This window comes from Lissotriton vulgaris, chromosome 2_1 (genome assembly GCF_964263255.1).
Source record: "Lissotriton vulgaris chromosome 2_1, aLisVul1.2, whole genome shotgun sequence".
Taxonomy (NCBI): domain Eukaryota; kingdom Metazoa; phylum Chordata; class Amphibia; order Caudata; family Salamandridae; genus Lissotriton; species Lissotriton vulgaris.
In genome coordinates, this window is record NC_141687.1 from 112,245,788 (window position 1) to 112,261,920 (window position 16,133).

The 16,133-nt window shown below is 45.8% G+C and overlaps 1 protein-coding gene across 1 annotated transcript in view; it reads left to right on the top strand.

Moving 5' to 3' along the window:
- TXNDC17 (thioredoxin domain containing 17) overlaps nt 1-9,863 on the top strand; it is a 32,035-nt gene extending 22,172 nt beyond the window's left edge. Inside the window, exon 4 of the mRNA XM_086954541.1 lies at nt 8,681-9,863. Within this exon, the coding sequence (XP_086810667.1) occupies nt 8,681-8,749 (69 nt within the window). The 3' untranslated portion in view covers nt 8,750-9,863. The remainder of the gene's footprint in view (nt 1-8,680) is intronic.
- The last annotated feature ends 6,270 nt before the right edge of the window (nt 9,864-16,133 follow it).

Sequence of the window (16,133 nt, forward strand, 5' to 3'; positions counted from 1 at the left end):
CTTTCAAAGTCCATCTTGGAGCTTCCAGACACTAGGAGTAAGTAGACACGTTGGGAACCTTTGGGGAACTTCAGGAAGAAGTTCCAGAAGTTAGGAGCAACTTTGGGAAAAATCTCCTTAAGTGGACCAACTCAACCTTGCCAGCCAAGCTGAGGACCCTCAACCGCAAGCTGGCCTGCCATCCAGGTTCACCCTGCCGAAAAGCTCCGGAGATCCGACTTCCAGCGTTTGACCGGGAGTAGTTTGAAACCCTCACCGAACACGGCCTGGTGAAGGGCATCGTGGGATCCTGCAAGAAAAAGCTCTGTAAAAGATTCTAAGTCTGAACGTTGAGAAGGTGACTGGGTCCAACCTAGAGAGCCAAGCCACCCACTTTTAACTGCGAGCTGGCCTGGATCCCTGGTTCATTGCGCTGGAAAGCATCGGAGGTCAGTCTTCCATTAGTTTGACCGGGAGCAAAACAATCCGGTGAACCCTCACCGAATCTGAACTGTTTAAGAGCTTTGAGGAACCCTGGGAAGATAAGCTCCAGAAAAGCTTCTAAGTCAGAAGATAAGAACATTGACTAAGACCTACCATGAGGGGTAGCTGCGCATGGCTCCATCGCGTTTGGCCTGAAACTTTGACCGTGACCCGGTCTAGCGCAACTAGATGTCCCAATAGGCTCTATAGGGTTCTATGTGCTAAATAGGGATGTATGACATTACAACGCATGCTTTTACCACGCATGCCTTTACAACGCGGTTTTTACAACGAAAACCTTTACAACGCTTAACGCTTTGGGGTGCTGGATAGTGAATAGTTTAATTTACTATTCCAACTCCAGTCCCCGTGGACACTAGGTAAGGTGTTGGATAGTAAATTAAACTTATTCCCTATCCTAGAGCGGCCCCCAGCGCAATGCGTTGTAATGGTTTGCGTTGTAAAATTTTGCGTCATAAAGGCACTGCGTGGTAAAAGTTGCGTTGTAAAGGATGTTTCCCGCGAAATAGTGCTAAATCTTGAAAAATTCATAACTCCGGTTCCTTACATGGGAGTTTTTTTGATTTGGTGTCATTTTAAAGATAAACATACATCCTATTTTTATAAATTGGAGTTGGATTTTTATTGTGTGTAGTGTCATAAATATTTACTGAATTAGTGCTTTTAAATGCTTTACATACCTGTCTTTAAAGCTAAGCCTGCCTGCTCGCAGTCAAGCTAAGAAGGGTTGAGCATGGGAATAATTTTCTAAAAACCTATTCTGGGCCCTAGACTGGGTTAGTGGCGTTATTGCCAGTGGCAGATATAAGTTTGCTCCTAATAGCAATCCCATTTCCAATAGATGGGGCCAACCTGGACAGAATACCGCTGGTTTTTTAATTGGAAAGGGAGTTAGCAATTTTATTTGTTCCACCTTTGACCTCCAGTGTAAAAAAAAACCTCAATATGGTGTCCCTCAGGGCTCTAGCATTGAGTCCTACGTTGTTTAACATTAATATGGCCCAGTTAGGGAAGGCCATCGAACAGCGTGGCTTCAACTTGGTCTCGTAAGCAGATGACACCCAGTTAATGCTGTCATTTCAGCAAATCGAGAACACAGTGGCAGAGAATTTCAAAGGTTGCTTGCACACGCAGTGGACAATTGGATGAGAACCATCTGGCTGAATCTGAAATCTGATCAAGCTGAAATTCTGGCATTTTGACCAATCCACCCCCCCTTGACCGCACAATTCTTTGCCTGAAGGATCATAACGACCCCCCCCCCCCCCAATCTGAAACCTGATGCGAGAATTCTGGGTATAAAATGTGACATTTGACGTGTTTTGCATTGCTCAGATCGTTAAAAAATACTCTGAAATTACTTCCTGGACATACACTGAAAACAGTGATGCATGCCTTGATCCAAGTTGGACTATGCTAATTTGCTTTACTTAAGACTTTCCAGCTGAATTTCTGAAACTTTTTCTAATACAGAATGCTGCTTCTCATGTGTTTCTGAACTGCTCTTAGTGGTAATCTACTACAAAGAATCTTGAGCAGTTGAATTGGCTTCCCGTTAAATAACCGATCAACTTTAAGGCCAGGTTTCCTTCTTTTAGAGCACTATGTCACATATGGCCTTTATTCTTGCAGAGAAGACTTTTACACCCTGGCTAGGAAATCAAGTAAATTTCCAAAGAGGTCTAAAGAAAAATCAGGTTTTAAATCCTGTGCGGGTAGCCAAAATGTGTAACTTGCTTTTGAAAGCTTTGAGAATGCTTGATTCTGAGCTGGTGTTCAAATCGGGTTTCAAAACTCTCTTTTGGGTTACCTATCTATAACTTTTAGCGGGTTTGAGCACCAGAACGCTTCCCAGTGAAGCAGCTGTTACGTTTTACAATAGCTTTTTCTTTCATTTATTCACCGTGTTGTTGATGGTTAAACACCTGGCCCTAGCATTCCATAGAATTAAGGAAGTACTTGAGAGCATTGGATCCAAGTCGTTCTTTAAGCTGAGCTTAACCAAATTAATACTTTATCTCCTTTCTAGTCTTGACCCACTGACGCTTCCTGCCAATCTGACCTTGTTGCTTGAGGGCATTGAGAAATTCTGTACAACAGTTGTTTCCAACCATATGTGTAATACGATCTATTTATTAGGTCTCGGCTAGAAGCGAGCGAAGCTCGCTCTCGCCAGAGATCTATAGTTAGCGGCTCAGCATCCGAGGAGGACAGCACCTGGTGCGCGCAAGGCGATTTGCGCCGAACGCGCTCACAGTGGCCAGGTGCTGTCCTCCTCGGAAGCTGAGTCGCTAGCTATACCTCCCGCTGCTTGCGCATGCGCCGTGCCCCATGGAAGGTTTCGGGTTTACGCATGCACCGTGCCCCTTCCTGCAGGACTGACCGCGGCAGACCTTGGGCTGCGGCCGTCCACGGAGCGCGCAAAGACGATGTAAGTGTTTGTTTTCTTTCTTCGGCTCCTCCTCTTGTATATCTATGTTCTAGTACTCGGTGGGTACAATTGACTTCTCCTCTTGAAAACATATGGCCCTCTTTTAGCTATCATTCCATACCGAAGCAGTCCGAGTTATTCCTAATTTAGAGGCGGGTGGTGGGGAGAAATCCTGCTGTTTCTGAAGAGGCCAGCATCCACTGGAGAAAGTCCATCCACATTAGGGATAGTATTGTTCAGACAATTCCTACAGGAGAGTCTGTTCCTAGTTTAGCACTTACTCTTTACACCACTAGCTCAGAGTCTTAGATCAGTGGCCTAACTCTCTAAATATTGGACAAGTACTGTATGCACAGAAGCCCTTTTAACCAGGCCCTCACCGACTGGTCTTTTAAAACCTTACTCCTAAGGCGTTTGTATTTGCTTTCTGGTAGCTGGTGAGACGCTTAGAGCTGTCACTGTATTGAGGAGGGCAGCGGGCTCCAATTTACATGTTGATCCCGCTATGTTTTGACTGCCTACACATCCCCGTGGGCCTTCACAAAAACTGCAGCTCAGGCATTCATTAGCTTTCAATTGTGGTTTGTGGGTTTGGCTTGTGATTATCTTCTTCGGTGTACATAACAATAATTAAAATGTCTAGGAAACATGAATGTGTGCCAGCTCCTTTCCCCCTCAGAAGCAGGATCTTTCTGCATGGCAGAGTACATAAGCAGCTGCAGTAAAGAAGAGTGCTTCATTGAGACTGCAGCAAACTTGTGGAATCGTACTAAGCGTGTGTTATAGTGAGAGCCCCATTTGTCATATCCGTTTCATCTGATGCATACACTTTGTGGGATCATTGTGATTATTATCACTTAGCCGCTAGGGGCTGGATTTCAAGGGGTGACTGCAAGGTAGCCATTTTTGGGGTGTTTGACCTGATTGGAGCATTCCACATAGTATAGGATTTTCCACACTGCTCAACAACTATAATGGCTTACAGATGCACAGACCTTTTATTGTTTCCCTTAATCCAGCAAGGCTGCAGTCAAACATTACATTCTGGCCTTGAAACAAATATATATACCACTGATCTAGTCCCCAGGTGTCCCTGGGGGTTCACTTCGGTTGTTGCCATCAGCAGCAATGGATCCTCTTGACTGCCGTGTCAGTGGGTCGATGCTTGGAGGTGACCCGGTTCTCCATCGCTGTCGGAGCCGGGTCATTGTTTGCGCAGGTCATGGGCTGCCGCCGGGACCTCTCTGCACACTTGCATAAACTCATGCCTCAGTTGTATGCTCCGTCACTGGAGGTTGAGAGGTCTGCACAATTGGTATGGGCGACATACATAAGACCTTATCTGAGCTCCGGGCAGATGAACATACTGGGGGCAGTGGTGCTGGGGCATTGAGAAGAGACTTTAAGGGTGCTGGGGAAGAGAAAGGGGCAAGCGAGTTATGTTTCTGTGTGGCATGTTGTGTCAGTAAGAGAAGATCGGTCAAAAGCGGGATGGTGCTGCTTGTTGACAGTGACAAGTCAGGTAAAATGCAGCTGAAGCTGAGTTATCGACAGTGCAGCTGGTGTAGTAGCACAGGGCCCTGTTGGGCTTTCTACGGATCCATTGAACTCCATTTTTGACTGTATTTTCAGTTCAGCCAAAATAAAGGCGATGGGGCATTTCCTGTACCAGGGCCCATAGCACCCTTGAGAAAGGGTACAGTGAACTCTGGGGTATTAAGAAGAAGGCAGATAATAAAATGGTTAGCAGGCTCTGGGAGTGCTGAGAATGAGATCTGACAAGGTCATGATAACTGGGGTCAAGGAGAAGGGACTGGGGGTGAGCAAAGAAAACCGATGCACGTGACGAGGGACCCGAATCACAAGGCGAATAGGTGAGTAAGAATGGGCCAGGAGGCTATGAGGGAAGGTGAGAGTGATCAGGGGCTGAGGTACAGCGAGAAGGGATTGGTCAATTTGGACTGGGTTAACATACCTGCCAGCTCACACGGTGCCACCGTGTGATATGTGCTCCCATCACAGGGTCTCCAAACGAGGAGGCAATATCACATGGTGGCAGGAAAACCGAGATGATCGGCACTGCAAATAGTGGTCAAGTCAAGTCTTGTGTGTGCCTCTGTGTGTGTAGCTCTGTCTATGTGTGTGATTGTGTGTGCGAATGTGTGCCTCTGTGTAGGTATGTAACTCTGTGTAAATAGCTTTTTTTGTAGGCGACTATGTGTAAGTGCCAATGTCTGTGTGAGGGTGGCTCTGTGTAAGTGGCTCTATGTGTGTGTAGGTGACTGTGAACAACTCTATCTAGGTGGCTCTGTATGTGTGTGGCTATGTATGTGTACATTCAATAGATTATGCATATGCAAAAGATTAAGCTATTAGCATTGTAAATGACCATGCCATTTATTTAACGATTAAGCTATTGCAAATTAAAAAGACAATGCTATTTATTTATGATTTAGAAAAAAACTTTAAAAACAATAAACAATACCAATAGCTCTACCTTTAATAATGCCGAGACCATTGCATTGTAAATGCTTGTGTTCAATTAAAATCATCACAAGGTACTAATATAATTGATGTTGTAATAGTGACCACATTAGGCAAGATTACAATAGTGCCCACCATATGCAAAAATACCATCAGTGAACATCTCAGTGAATCAGGCAGTAATGTAAAAAAGGCTCTGTCAGTTTGGGATGCCTGTACATAGGTAATACATGCTATCCACAGCAACAGTGACCCGGGCCCGAAAGTGATGATATTAGTAGTAAGTCCCCCTACATGATTTGACACTCAAAAATCAGCTTTAAATAAATTTTGTAAATTCAGGTATTTCTTCAACTAACCGCAGCTTATGGGTTCTGATAATATACACGTGTCTTGAATATACAACTTTGGCACCTGTATATTCATTCAACCAAGCAAAATGTTTTCATTCAAGAGGTTAGGATGCACACAGGAGAGTTACTAACCTGAACCAGAGAGCTACCAATAGCTCAAAAGCTACTTGTTGGATAAGCCTTCTGTAGACAGTTGGTTGCAATGTCCCCTGTAATTGATGGGGTTCTTTGCAGTGAGCAAGATGAATATACGCCCTAATGTGCTGTATGTCCTACAGCATATGCCAATGGCGATCACTAGGACATGTTTCTGGCACCGTGATACAATGTTGAGACGACTGCTGTTGGACGCTGAATGAGTGTGCATTGCATTATCACTTACTGCTTTGGCTGTGTTTAGATTATCTTATTACAAGTGAGGCATGCGTGTTTCCAACTTTAAAAAATACCCACTGTACCCTGGACTACTGATGACAATTATATGCCCAACTACATAGGCATCTCTACCACTATTACCTAGACAAATTTACATTAAGTGAATGAACTATAATTTTATATACCTTTTGCAAATTACTTTTTGTAAAATAGTCTGATGCCTCAAAGCATGTAGGTTTTATTACAGCCAATGAGAGGAGAGTGCCCTTGTCTATTGGAACATATCTATAATTGGGGGCAGTTTCTGGGCTTTGCGGAGCTTTGAAGCACGTGAAATACAAATATAGAAAGGTTTGTTCACTTCTATACAGATTATCAAAGGTCTAGGGAATGATGTGGCCTTATTTTCCGAATTAACCCGGGTTACAATGGTGAATCTAACATTGACACTGGGAGAAGGGGACAAGTGTATAACTACACTGGACAGGACATTTTTAGCCACATTGAATACAAGACTCCCTCATTTAGAAGAGGCCTGGCATGACGATGGGCACGAAAAAATTAATCAGGAATGCTAGTGGAAGATTTACAGTAACTGCAAAACAATAACCAGGAATGCCAAATTGACACTAAGCCATTATAAACTTAGACATAGAGTGTACATGGCCCCTGCTCTAATCCACAATATATTTACAACCAACAGTATTCAACTGGGGTGAGAATGTAGCCTTACGGCTAGAGTGAGAGCGGTTGACCTCGGACCTGGGGCACTGTGTTCGAGACTCAGCAATATTTTGTGATTCTGGGCAAAATCACTTAATCTACTGTGCCTAAATATTTTTAAAAAAATGAAATGTGTCCTTCTGTAATGTAACTGGTGCTCGTGTAAAGCGCTTTGTGGTCAGTTGGTCACTTACCCCCTTGTCTACGACTGTTAGATATTGTTAGGTATAGTAGCCTATAAGAAAGTGAACATTACATAAAATTAATGTAGCTTGGCTTGCTTGACTGACCAAGAGAATAATCCCTAGGCTTTCAAAAGAGCCCACCAGTCCAGTATTGAAACATTGGGGACTAGAGTTGAGGAATTAGGTAACAGTCGAATGCGGAATCAGAAACTGACTACTACTCCTACAGACTTCGATATAACTGTATGGCATCTTGCAATAGCAACTCTGGGAGTATCATTAGAACATTGGAATGTTGGGAGCTTCATTGAAGACAATGGAGTGCCCTGGCTTCTAATGGCTGGTAGTAGCCTGGAGTTCCAACATTCCAATGTTGTCCTACACAGCTGTTGCTGTGAACAAAGGCCTCACAAGGTTTAGGGGATTATAGTCCCCTCAGGCTCCGTGAGGCCTTTGTTTTATTTGTTAGAATATTCAGCCCTCTAGTGGCAGAATGTTCTTATAGCCTGAGAGCCCTCTGTAGCTGGGCTAAACTGGCATTAAATTTCCACTCCTTCGGCTCTGGCTTTTAATGCTGGAGAAGGCCTTTAATGGCAGGTGTAGCCTGCTACTGTGGGCTATATGGCTATATTAGAATATTGGAGTCTGGAGGGCTCCATTAAAAACAATGGAGCAGTAGCATCCTACATGAACTGGTATAGGCCACTGCACTCAACATTTCAAATTTCTAATGAACAGCCTTTGCCTTTCTTTCCCTCCCTCTCTAAAATTCATCGAGTAGGCAGGGGAAAGTGAAAGGCTGAGGCCTGGCACACACCAGAGCCTTCTTTCCCGCCTCCTTAGTATCAGCTGGCTGATAAAAGCTTGATAAAAACTGCCAAATATTAGGACTCTTCTTCTCCAAGACCTAGATGGATTCAGTCTGTATCGTCTTTTCCAAGACTATTGTGATGAGGGATGTGAGATCTTTATCTTCTTACGTTAAAAATGAACCTTGTCAAGTGAACTATCTGCAACTGGAGTCACGCGCAGAAGCCTATGTCTGGAGGTCTTCTCACTCTTCTGAAAGTTTTCAGAAGGGGAAAAAAAGATGAACAATTCTGATTTCTGCCAGGCTGTCATTCAGTTCAAAACCCTCCACTTCAACTGTGCCATTGTTGATGAAGGCGATGAGGCATTATTGAAGATCAAAGCGTTCTGGTCTATGACCGCTTTGTCACCTACACCCTTCTCCACCACCTCTCCCTCTGTGACTGCTCCCCTTTGCTTATGGGGTCCATATTAATTATTGGAAAAGCCAACATTGACAACAGCACTCTAGACAAGATCACATTAATTACATGCTGGCCACAAGTCGTCTATGACAATCATGACTTGTTTGTCTGCCCCCATCCACTTTTTTAACATTTGTCTATTAGGTATTTGTTGTGCACTACCTTTATATAGAACGTCTGCCTCAAAGAACAGAATTGAAAACATCCAGAAGTAATATTAATTTTTATGGATGATGTGATACTACCCTTTAAAGCTATTTCATTCCTTTATTTGTTACACATTTTGTGGCAGATTAAATCTTAGCTTGTTGAGCAAAGCTGGAGGACATATACTGATGTCTATTAATTGTGTTCTCCCACTTTTTTTTTCAGCATGAGAAGTTGGTTGAAGACCAATGTATGAAGAAGGACCTAGTCCAGATGATGTTTTCTGAAGAGTAATGTTTCTACCAATGTTATTTTGTTTATATTACAGATTTTTGATTCTCAAATCTGATCAGTTCGATCTGAATAACTGATGAATGAGCCTCCAGTTGTAAGTTCTTTAAAGCTTCCAGATGGTGAACATGTTAATATTTACCTGCCCAATCCTTCACGTTGATGTACAGATGTATTTTATATCCTGTGCTATGAAAGCAGCAACTCTGAATAAGAGAACGGTCTCTCATTCTGCTTTAGAAAGGGGATGGTGTATTGCTTGGTGTACATTATATAACAAAAAAAGCCTCAATACTCAAATACAAAATATGCCAGCAACAAAGCAAGTTTCGGAAACTGGTACAACACTAGTCTTCATTCCATTTTCAAATTGTGGTCAATGCTCACTAGGGAATCCTAATATCCCACCAAACCTATTACGTGCCTCATTTCATTCACAGTATCAGCTACCATATCTAGAAAGCTCTGTGCCTTAATAGGTGCAGCTGCCACGGCGGCTGATCTGTATGCACTAAAGGTTTGCTGAGCCACTGGCATGTTTTATGCTACTGCTCTAAAAACATGTGCTTTACATAAAGTTCCAAACCGGAAGTAAAACAAAATACTAATCATCCCATTACCCTGGGAGTTTTCTCCCTGGGTTTTGGTTTGGGGTCATTGTACTTTTTTTCTACTGGAGAAGTACCAGGATGTCCTTGGCTGTTCCAAAGTACTTTGTGCCTTCCGCTCTAAATAGGATGGAGGGTCTGAGGTGCTTACATGACTACTCCAAGCCCATCTTGCTGTTGGTGTAAGGTTTTTGCTGGGTGACACATGACATTCCACCTGACTTCAAATACAGCAAGTGGCCAGAATGTTTGGCAGGCAGGATACTGTGCCATGTTTGTGGGAGAGTACCCTGCCTGCCAAACTCTAAACGAGTGGCCAAGTTTTTTTTTACCATCTTCAACCTAGAAATGTTTCTTTGTGACCACTGCACAGTTCTGTTTTTAAAAGTTGTCCGTGCAGTTTTCCCCTTATCTGACATAAATGTGAACTCGTATTTCTGAATGTTGATCAGTAATGTTTGGTCATTGTTGTCCTGATTGTTAAAATAAATTACTATTTTGGCAGAATACTCCTCAAAACTTCATTCTTTTGTAATCGTACTGGTTCTATGTGGCTACCAGTCACCCTTTTAAATGTGTGCTAGCCGGCTGCAGATCAATCTGTTCATGTTAAGAGTAGCTATTTATAACCTTGTATTTCTAACCTCTAAATGCAGAGTTTTTTATACTACTGCAATTGTTTTTATTAGAAATTTGCTAATGCAGTAGTGCTGGGTCAGAATCAGTTACATGTATGAGAGTGGTTGGGGCGTAATTTATTTAGTTACAATTATATGGCTCATCTGCTGAAAAATTTAATTATTGTTGACAATTATGGAATCCTCGTTGGTTACTGTCTTTTCCGGGGCTACACAAAACACATATTTCATGGGTTGCTGCTGTACTTCTTACCTTTTTAAGATCTTAAAAACCATTATTAACTACTTTTTGCCTTGATATAGAATCGGACAGGCTTGCTCATCTTGGTTTAGCTTTCTCTGTGTGTTTGGCTCTCCCAACAGTCTGCATTCCTGTGCACCAGCAAGATCATGGAAAGCACTCTGAAGACTACAATCTTGACACAAATGTGCACACTTGGATCTTTTGCCTTCCACTGTGGTGCTGAAATAGCTGAGGATGGCAGAGGAGCCCATCCAGCCCATGCTCACAGACAAGAGCGTAGCCTGCCCTGTAAGCTAGGCAATAGCTAAATGAAGAGTCTGATTTAGACGGGAGTTAATAAAACAAGGTGTGCTACTACCATTCTGAAAGCTGAATAACACACCAGCGTGATTCAAAAAACCCAGTTTGTACAATTTGCCTGACAATTAAATTAAGTGCACTAATGTTGGAAAAACGAACTGCACCATGTCAAGTGGGGACCGCAACGGGCGCCCAAAGTCCATCCCCGCCAGACACTCGCCATGGTGTGCTGTGGGCCTCTGCTGCCCCGGTGGGCTCTATGAGCCTGTCGGATTGCTGGTGGTCGGAGTTCCCGATTCTGGCGTTTGGAGTTCCTGACCACTACGATCCCACCCGCCATCATAATATTACCGGCGGGAAATGGCCATAAATCCTGGTGAACCCTCCACCCGCAGCTTGCTGGTGGTGGGTTCACCCTGATCTTAATCCACCCCATCATGTTTCCAGTACCTGGTTTTCCATAAGCGCATGGATTTACAGGTTTTTTTTTTTGTAAAATTTTTATTTTGCATATAACAAGAAGGAAAAACACAAGAAAGCCGCACCGAGGTGCTGCACATGTCCCCACACAGTGGGAAAGGAAGCAAATTAAAACGGTGGTGACGCTACATCGCATAGATAAAGATCAGTCAATCAGTCCAGGTACCTGCAAAAAAAAAGTGCCATAAGAAAAAGCCACATTGGTGCTGAGTCTTGCGAAATCAAAATGTCCCATCAAGCAGGTCTTCAAGCTATACAAACCCATGGAAATGTACCATCCGGTGAAGATAGGCACCTCGGTTGCAACACAGGGAAAGAGAGAAAAAATACAACTCCCCAGCCCCCCCCCCATGACGGTGACGCATATATACCACATTCATTCAGCAGGCACACTAAATTTGGAAGAGGTGTAAGGATCTCAATGATGCTGGGCAAACAGCCGAAGGCAAGCCAGTAGATAGGAAGGTTACCAAGGGACCCCACACGTGCTTAAAGTTCTTGTAGTTACCGAGGAAGATGTCCACCATTCTTTCAAGGCTCAAAAGCCTCCAGAGTCTCGCGTGCCACAGGGATATCGCTGGTGCCTCCTTCTGTTTCCAAGCCGCCGCCAGCGTGAGCTTGGCTGCCCCCAAGCACAGCCACAGAATCTTTTTATCCGAGCGCGTCTGATGTTCAAGACCGGGGTCCCGCAGGCCCAATAGCACAAAGGCCATAGATTCCTCAATGGGATATTGAAGGATATCCTTGATATGGGAAAGAATTTCATCCCAGTACGGCCTGATCACCAGGCAATCCCACCAGATGTGGCGGAAGTCCCCCAGAAGTCCACATCCCCTCCAGCACTCATCCGAAGCAGCCGGATAAATACGGTGGAGCCGAGTTGGACACATATACCATTGCGTGAGTCTTTAAGTGAGCCTCCCGTAAGTGGATCGAGTGGTTAAATTGGTTCATATCCCTCCAGAGCGCTGACCATTCAGCGTCGGTGACATCCCTTCCCACCATCTCCTCCCATTGCTCCATATATCGTGGCCTAGGTGACAATTCAGATTGAAGCAGTAACTGATATAGGAAGGAGATGGCTCCCTTCATGGTAGACGTCCTTAGCAGAAAAGCCTCAAATTTCGAGGGAGGCCTCGTAGCCGCCTCCAGCACTCCTGGCGACGTGGCCCAATGTAGCAGTTGGACATGCCTATACCTATCGGTCTGCGGCACCTGGTAGTCCCGCATACAGTTAGCAAAGGTCAAAGGGTCAGAGCCATGAAACAGGTGAAGCAGCGCCCTGCACCCACCCTCCCTCCATGCGTCAAAGGGTCCCTCGGCTAGCGCCGGTGGAAAGTCCGGGTTGAAATGCAATGGCGTGAATGGAGATGGGAAGGTTGTCCACCGCTCATCGCCCCCAAGGTGTCCCAGACCTTCAGCGTAGTGCTCGTGGGGGTACTGATGTAGGCATTCAAGGGGCGATCTTTCTTCGGTTTCCAGGCTAAATCCCAGATGGACCGACCCGCCACGCTCCGGTCCATATGCAGCCAATGTTTTTCTGATAGCTGCTGCGACCATTCCACCATGACCCTCAATTGGGCAGCCTTATAATATAGGTGCAGGTCCGGAAGACCAACCCCACCCTCCGACCGAGTCCGGCGCATAACTGTGAAGGACAGACGGGCTCGGCCCCCTTGCCAGATAAATTTCAGTATCTGTGTTTTGAGCTTTCGGAAATAGGCGCTGTCCAGCGGAATAGGTAGAGCCTGAAACAGGTATAAATATTTGGGGAGAAGGACCATTTTAACCGCATGTATCCTACCTAGCCAGGACAGGAATTTGGGTTTCCACCTCTCCAAGTCTGCCCGAATCTTCGTCATGAGGGGCGGGAAGTTGGCCGCGAACAGCTTACCCACCGTCGGGGTCAGATGTACTCCCAGATAAACAATCGAACCGGATGCCCACGCCAATGGTGTCAACGCCCGTACTTGAGCCACGTCAGATTGCGATAAAGTCAGATTCAAAATGTAAGACTTGCCATAGTTCACTTTAAATCCTGCCACACCCTCAAATTCAAGCAAAATCTCCCTAACGCAGGGTAAGGAACCAGCCGGATCCGCCACCGAGAGCAGGACGTCGTCCGCGAAGAGCGAGATTTTATGTTGCTCTCCCGTGAACGGTATGCCCTTCACTCCTTCATGTTCCCTCACCGCCATCGCCAGAGGCTCAATACTGAGCGCGAACAGCAAGGGAGAGAGGGGACACCCCTGTCTGGTGCCCCGCGAGTGGGGGGAAGAAGGCCGATAGGTGGCCATTAACCGCCAATCTCGAGCGTGGGCTGCAAAAGTTTGCCTTTACCATAGTGATGAATTTGTCAGAAAAGCCGAAGGCCAGTAGCGTATTAAACAGAAAGCCCCAATCCACTCGGTCGAAGGCCTTCTCCGCGTCCAGGCCCACCAGTACTGCTGGTATGCGGAACCTGTCCGCCTTTTCGATGAGGTGAACCACTCTACGGGTATTATCGTGGGTCTGGCGACCTTTAATAAAGCCAGATTGGTCTGGGTGGATAATCGCCGGCAACAGATCCTGTAGGCGGCTCGCTAAAATCGCCGAGTATAGCTTTGCGTCAATGTTAAGTAAGGCTATGGGGCGAAACGAAGCACAATGCTCCGGGTCCTTCCCTGGTTTCGGCAAGACCGTGATCACCGCCTCGACCAGGGTCCCTGTGTTCATTCCGGACGTCGCCATATCATTAGAGAGCAACTAGAAAATCACACAGCTCGGTAGCATACGTCTTGTAAAAGATCGCAGTGTAGCCATCCGGACCCGGGGCCTTGTGCAATTTCAAATTTTTGATGGCGGAGAGAGCCTCTTCTCTAGAAATTGGCGCCTCCAATAGGTCGTTCCATTCTCTAGATACTCGGGGTAACGGCAAACGTCGTAAGAACTCTCTTTGCGTTTCCGCATCCAGGTTGTCACCCGTATACAACTCGGCGTAAAAGCGTCCAAAAATGTCCGCCTTCGTTCCGTCCCGGTGTTGCAGCACACCGGCAGTATCTCTGATCCCTCCTATGTATTCCCGCTCCCTCCTATCCCGCAGTTGCCGCGCCAGATGTTTACCAACCTTGTTACCGCATAAATATGATTGTCGACCCAGTCGCAAAAGCGTAAGCTCGGCCCTATTGGCATAGTGCGCTTTTAATTTGCCCCTCACCGCTGTCAGCGGACGGAGAGTCACCCTCGAGGGGTTAAGTTTGTGAGCACGTTCGAGCTCGACCACCTCAGCTTCCAAGGCCTCACGTTCCTTCCTCCGCAGGGCGTTAATCTGCGAATTAAGTCCCAGACATGTGCCCCTGATTTTAGCTTTAAAGGCGTCCCATGTGGTCGACAGTGAGGTGTCCGACGGGGGATTAAGGTCAAAGAATTCTCTGATAGCAAGTCGCAAGGCTTAATTAGATATATCGTCCCTGATTACCGACGCCGGGAAATACCACTTCCGTTGCGACGCACCAATGGGCGACCAACGAAGGCTAAGCACCAAGAGACTATGGTCCGAAACAGAGATTGGAAGAATGGCGGCATCCACCTGAGGAAATATAAATTTTATGGTCAAGTGATGTTCCCTAGCGTGTACCCCACCGTCTCCATGTACCAGCTTAAAGTGCATGTAACTTCCCTCCTGTGCCAGCTATGAAGACGCAAATACATTTGCGTCCAACGTTAACATGTCCTCTTTCAGATCCACCCTGAATGGGTTGGATATTCCGTTTCTAAGTATGCTATGCCAACGTCTTTTTGTAGTGTACTTTACACGTTTTTCAGCTCTGGCGAAGTAGGCCCTGAATTCTGCCATCGAGCCTTTTTCCTGGCTTCTGACTCTGAAAGCCTCAGCCCAGGCTGTCTCTGTACCTGTGACCTCTGCCTTACTCCCTGTGCGGCTCATGGCGCTTAGCTCAGCCTGCTGCCTGCCAAGACTGACTTCAACCTTCGAATTATCTGTTCCGCTCCTCAAATGCATTCCTGCCTACTAGTTTAAGTAAACATCCCCCCAGCTGCAGAGCAAAGGGCTCGGCATCACTGTCTCCATGCCTCTGTTACCATGGTAGGCCCATGCCCCTCGCATTCTCATGTAGACACTTAGGCGCTTATACACGCACTCACAGTCAGTATAGAATAGCTTATGCCCCGGAGACATTTTCCGTTTAGATAATATGGTTCCCAAACATCAGATATCAGATATGATAGAAGTACGAGTTGATCTGACATGCCAGACTTCTGTCTCTTTCCGCCAGTGTAAATGTCAAGTCCCCTGCACCCTCCAGTTTCCACGTCAATCACACGTCATGCAGCTGCGCGCGCATCCAGGCCTCAGATTTCTGCTGACATTACAAGATTCTGCTTTGTTGCCACCCACTTGTGACGCCTATCTGTGACGTTTCTATGTTCACGCCTAGTTCACGCCTTCTAATTACGTATCACTACCACGTGGATGCTGTTATCTTGTTTCTCTCAGCTGTTACGCCTACTGTATTGGTTTCTATAATATGAATTAAGTATATAAGCTATGTATTGTCAATAAAATATTGCTCTATCCCTTCCTGAACCCCTGTGGTTGCAGGAACATGATATCCAGTTCTAGAACCATTCCTTTTTAAGGAATAAAACCCCTAAGAACTCTAACACCACGGACTCTGCCTTTTTCTTTCCGATTGAGTTATTATTGATTAAGTACTTACCTGCATAGAAATTAGGACGGTAAATCAAATATTTACCACAATATTTTGGCGCCCGAATAGGGACCCCTCCCCCACCCCACGCGCCGGTTGGTGCGTTGCAAGCTCTGTCCCCTGCCATCAGTTAGACGGAAACTACGCGTACTGGCAGGATTTCCTGTATCTCCCTCTGGCCCACGGAGGTGACGAAGACTGCGATCAGCACCCAGACGAGGCGGTGAGGAGTGCGGAGGATCCCGACCAGAGCCTAGCCGAAAGAAGCAAGGTCCGAGGTGTCAAGAGGCCCACCAGTTTCCGAAATATCCACGTGTCGAGTCGAAGTCGAGTCCAGTCCGGTCCAGTCGAGTTTTTCCGAGGCCTTCTGTTTCCGTGCTTCCCGGTGAGTACCATTGCTGGGACGTA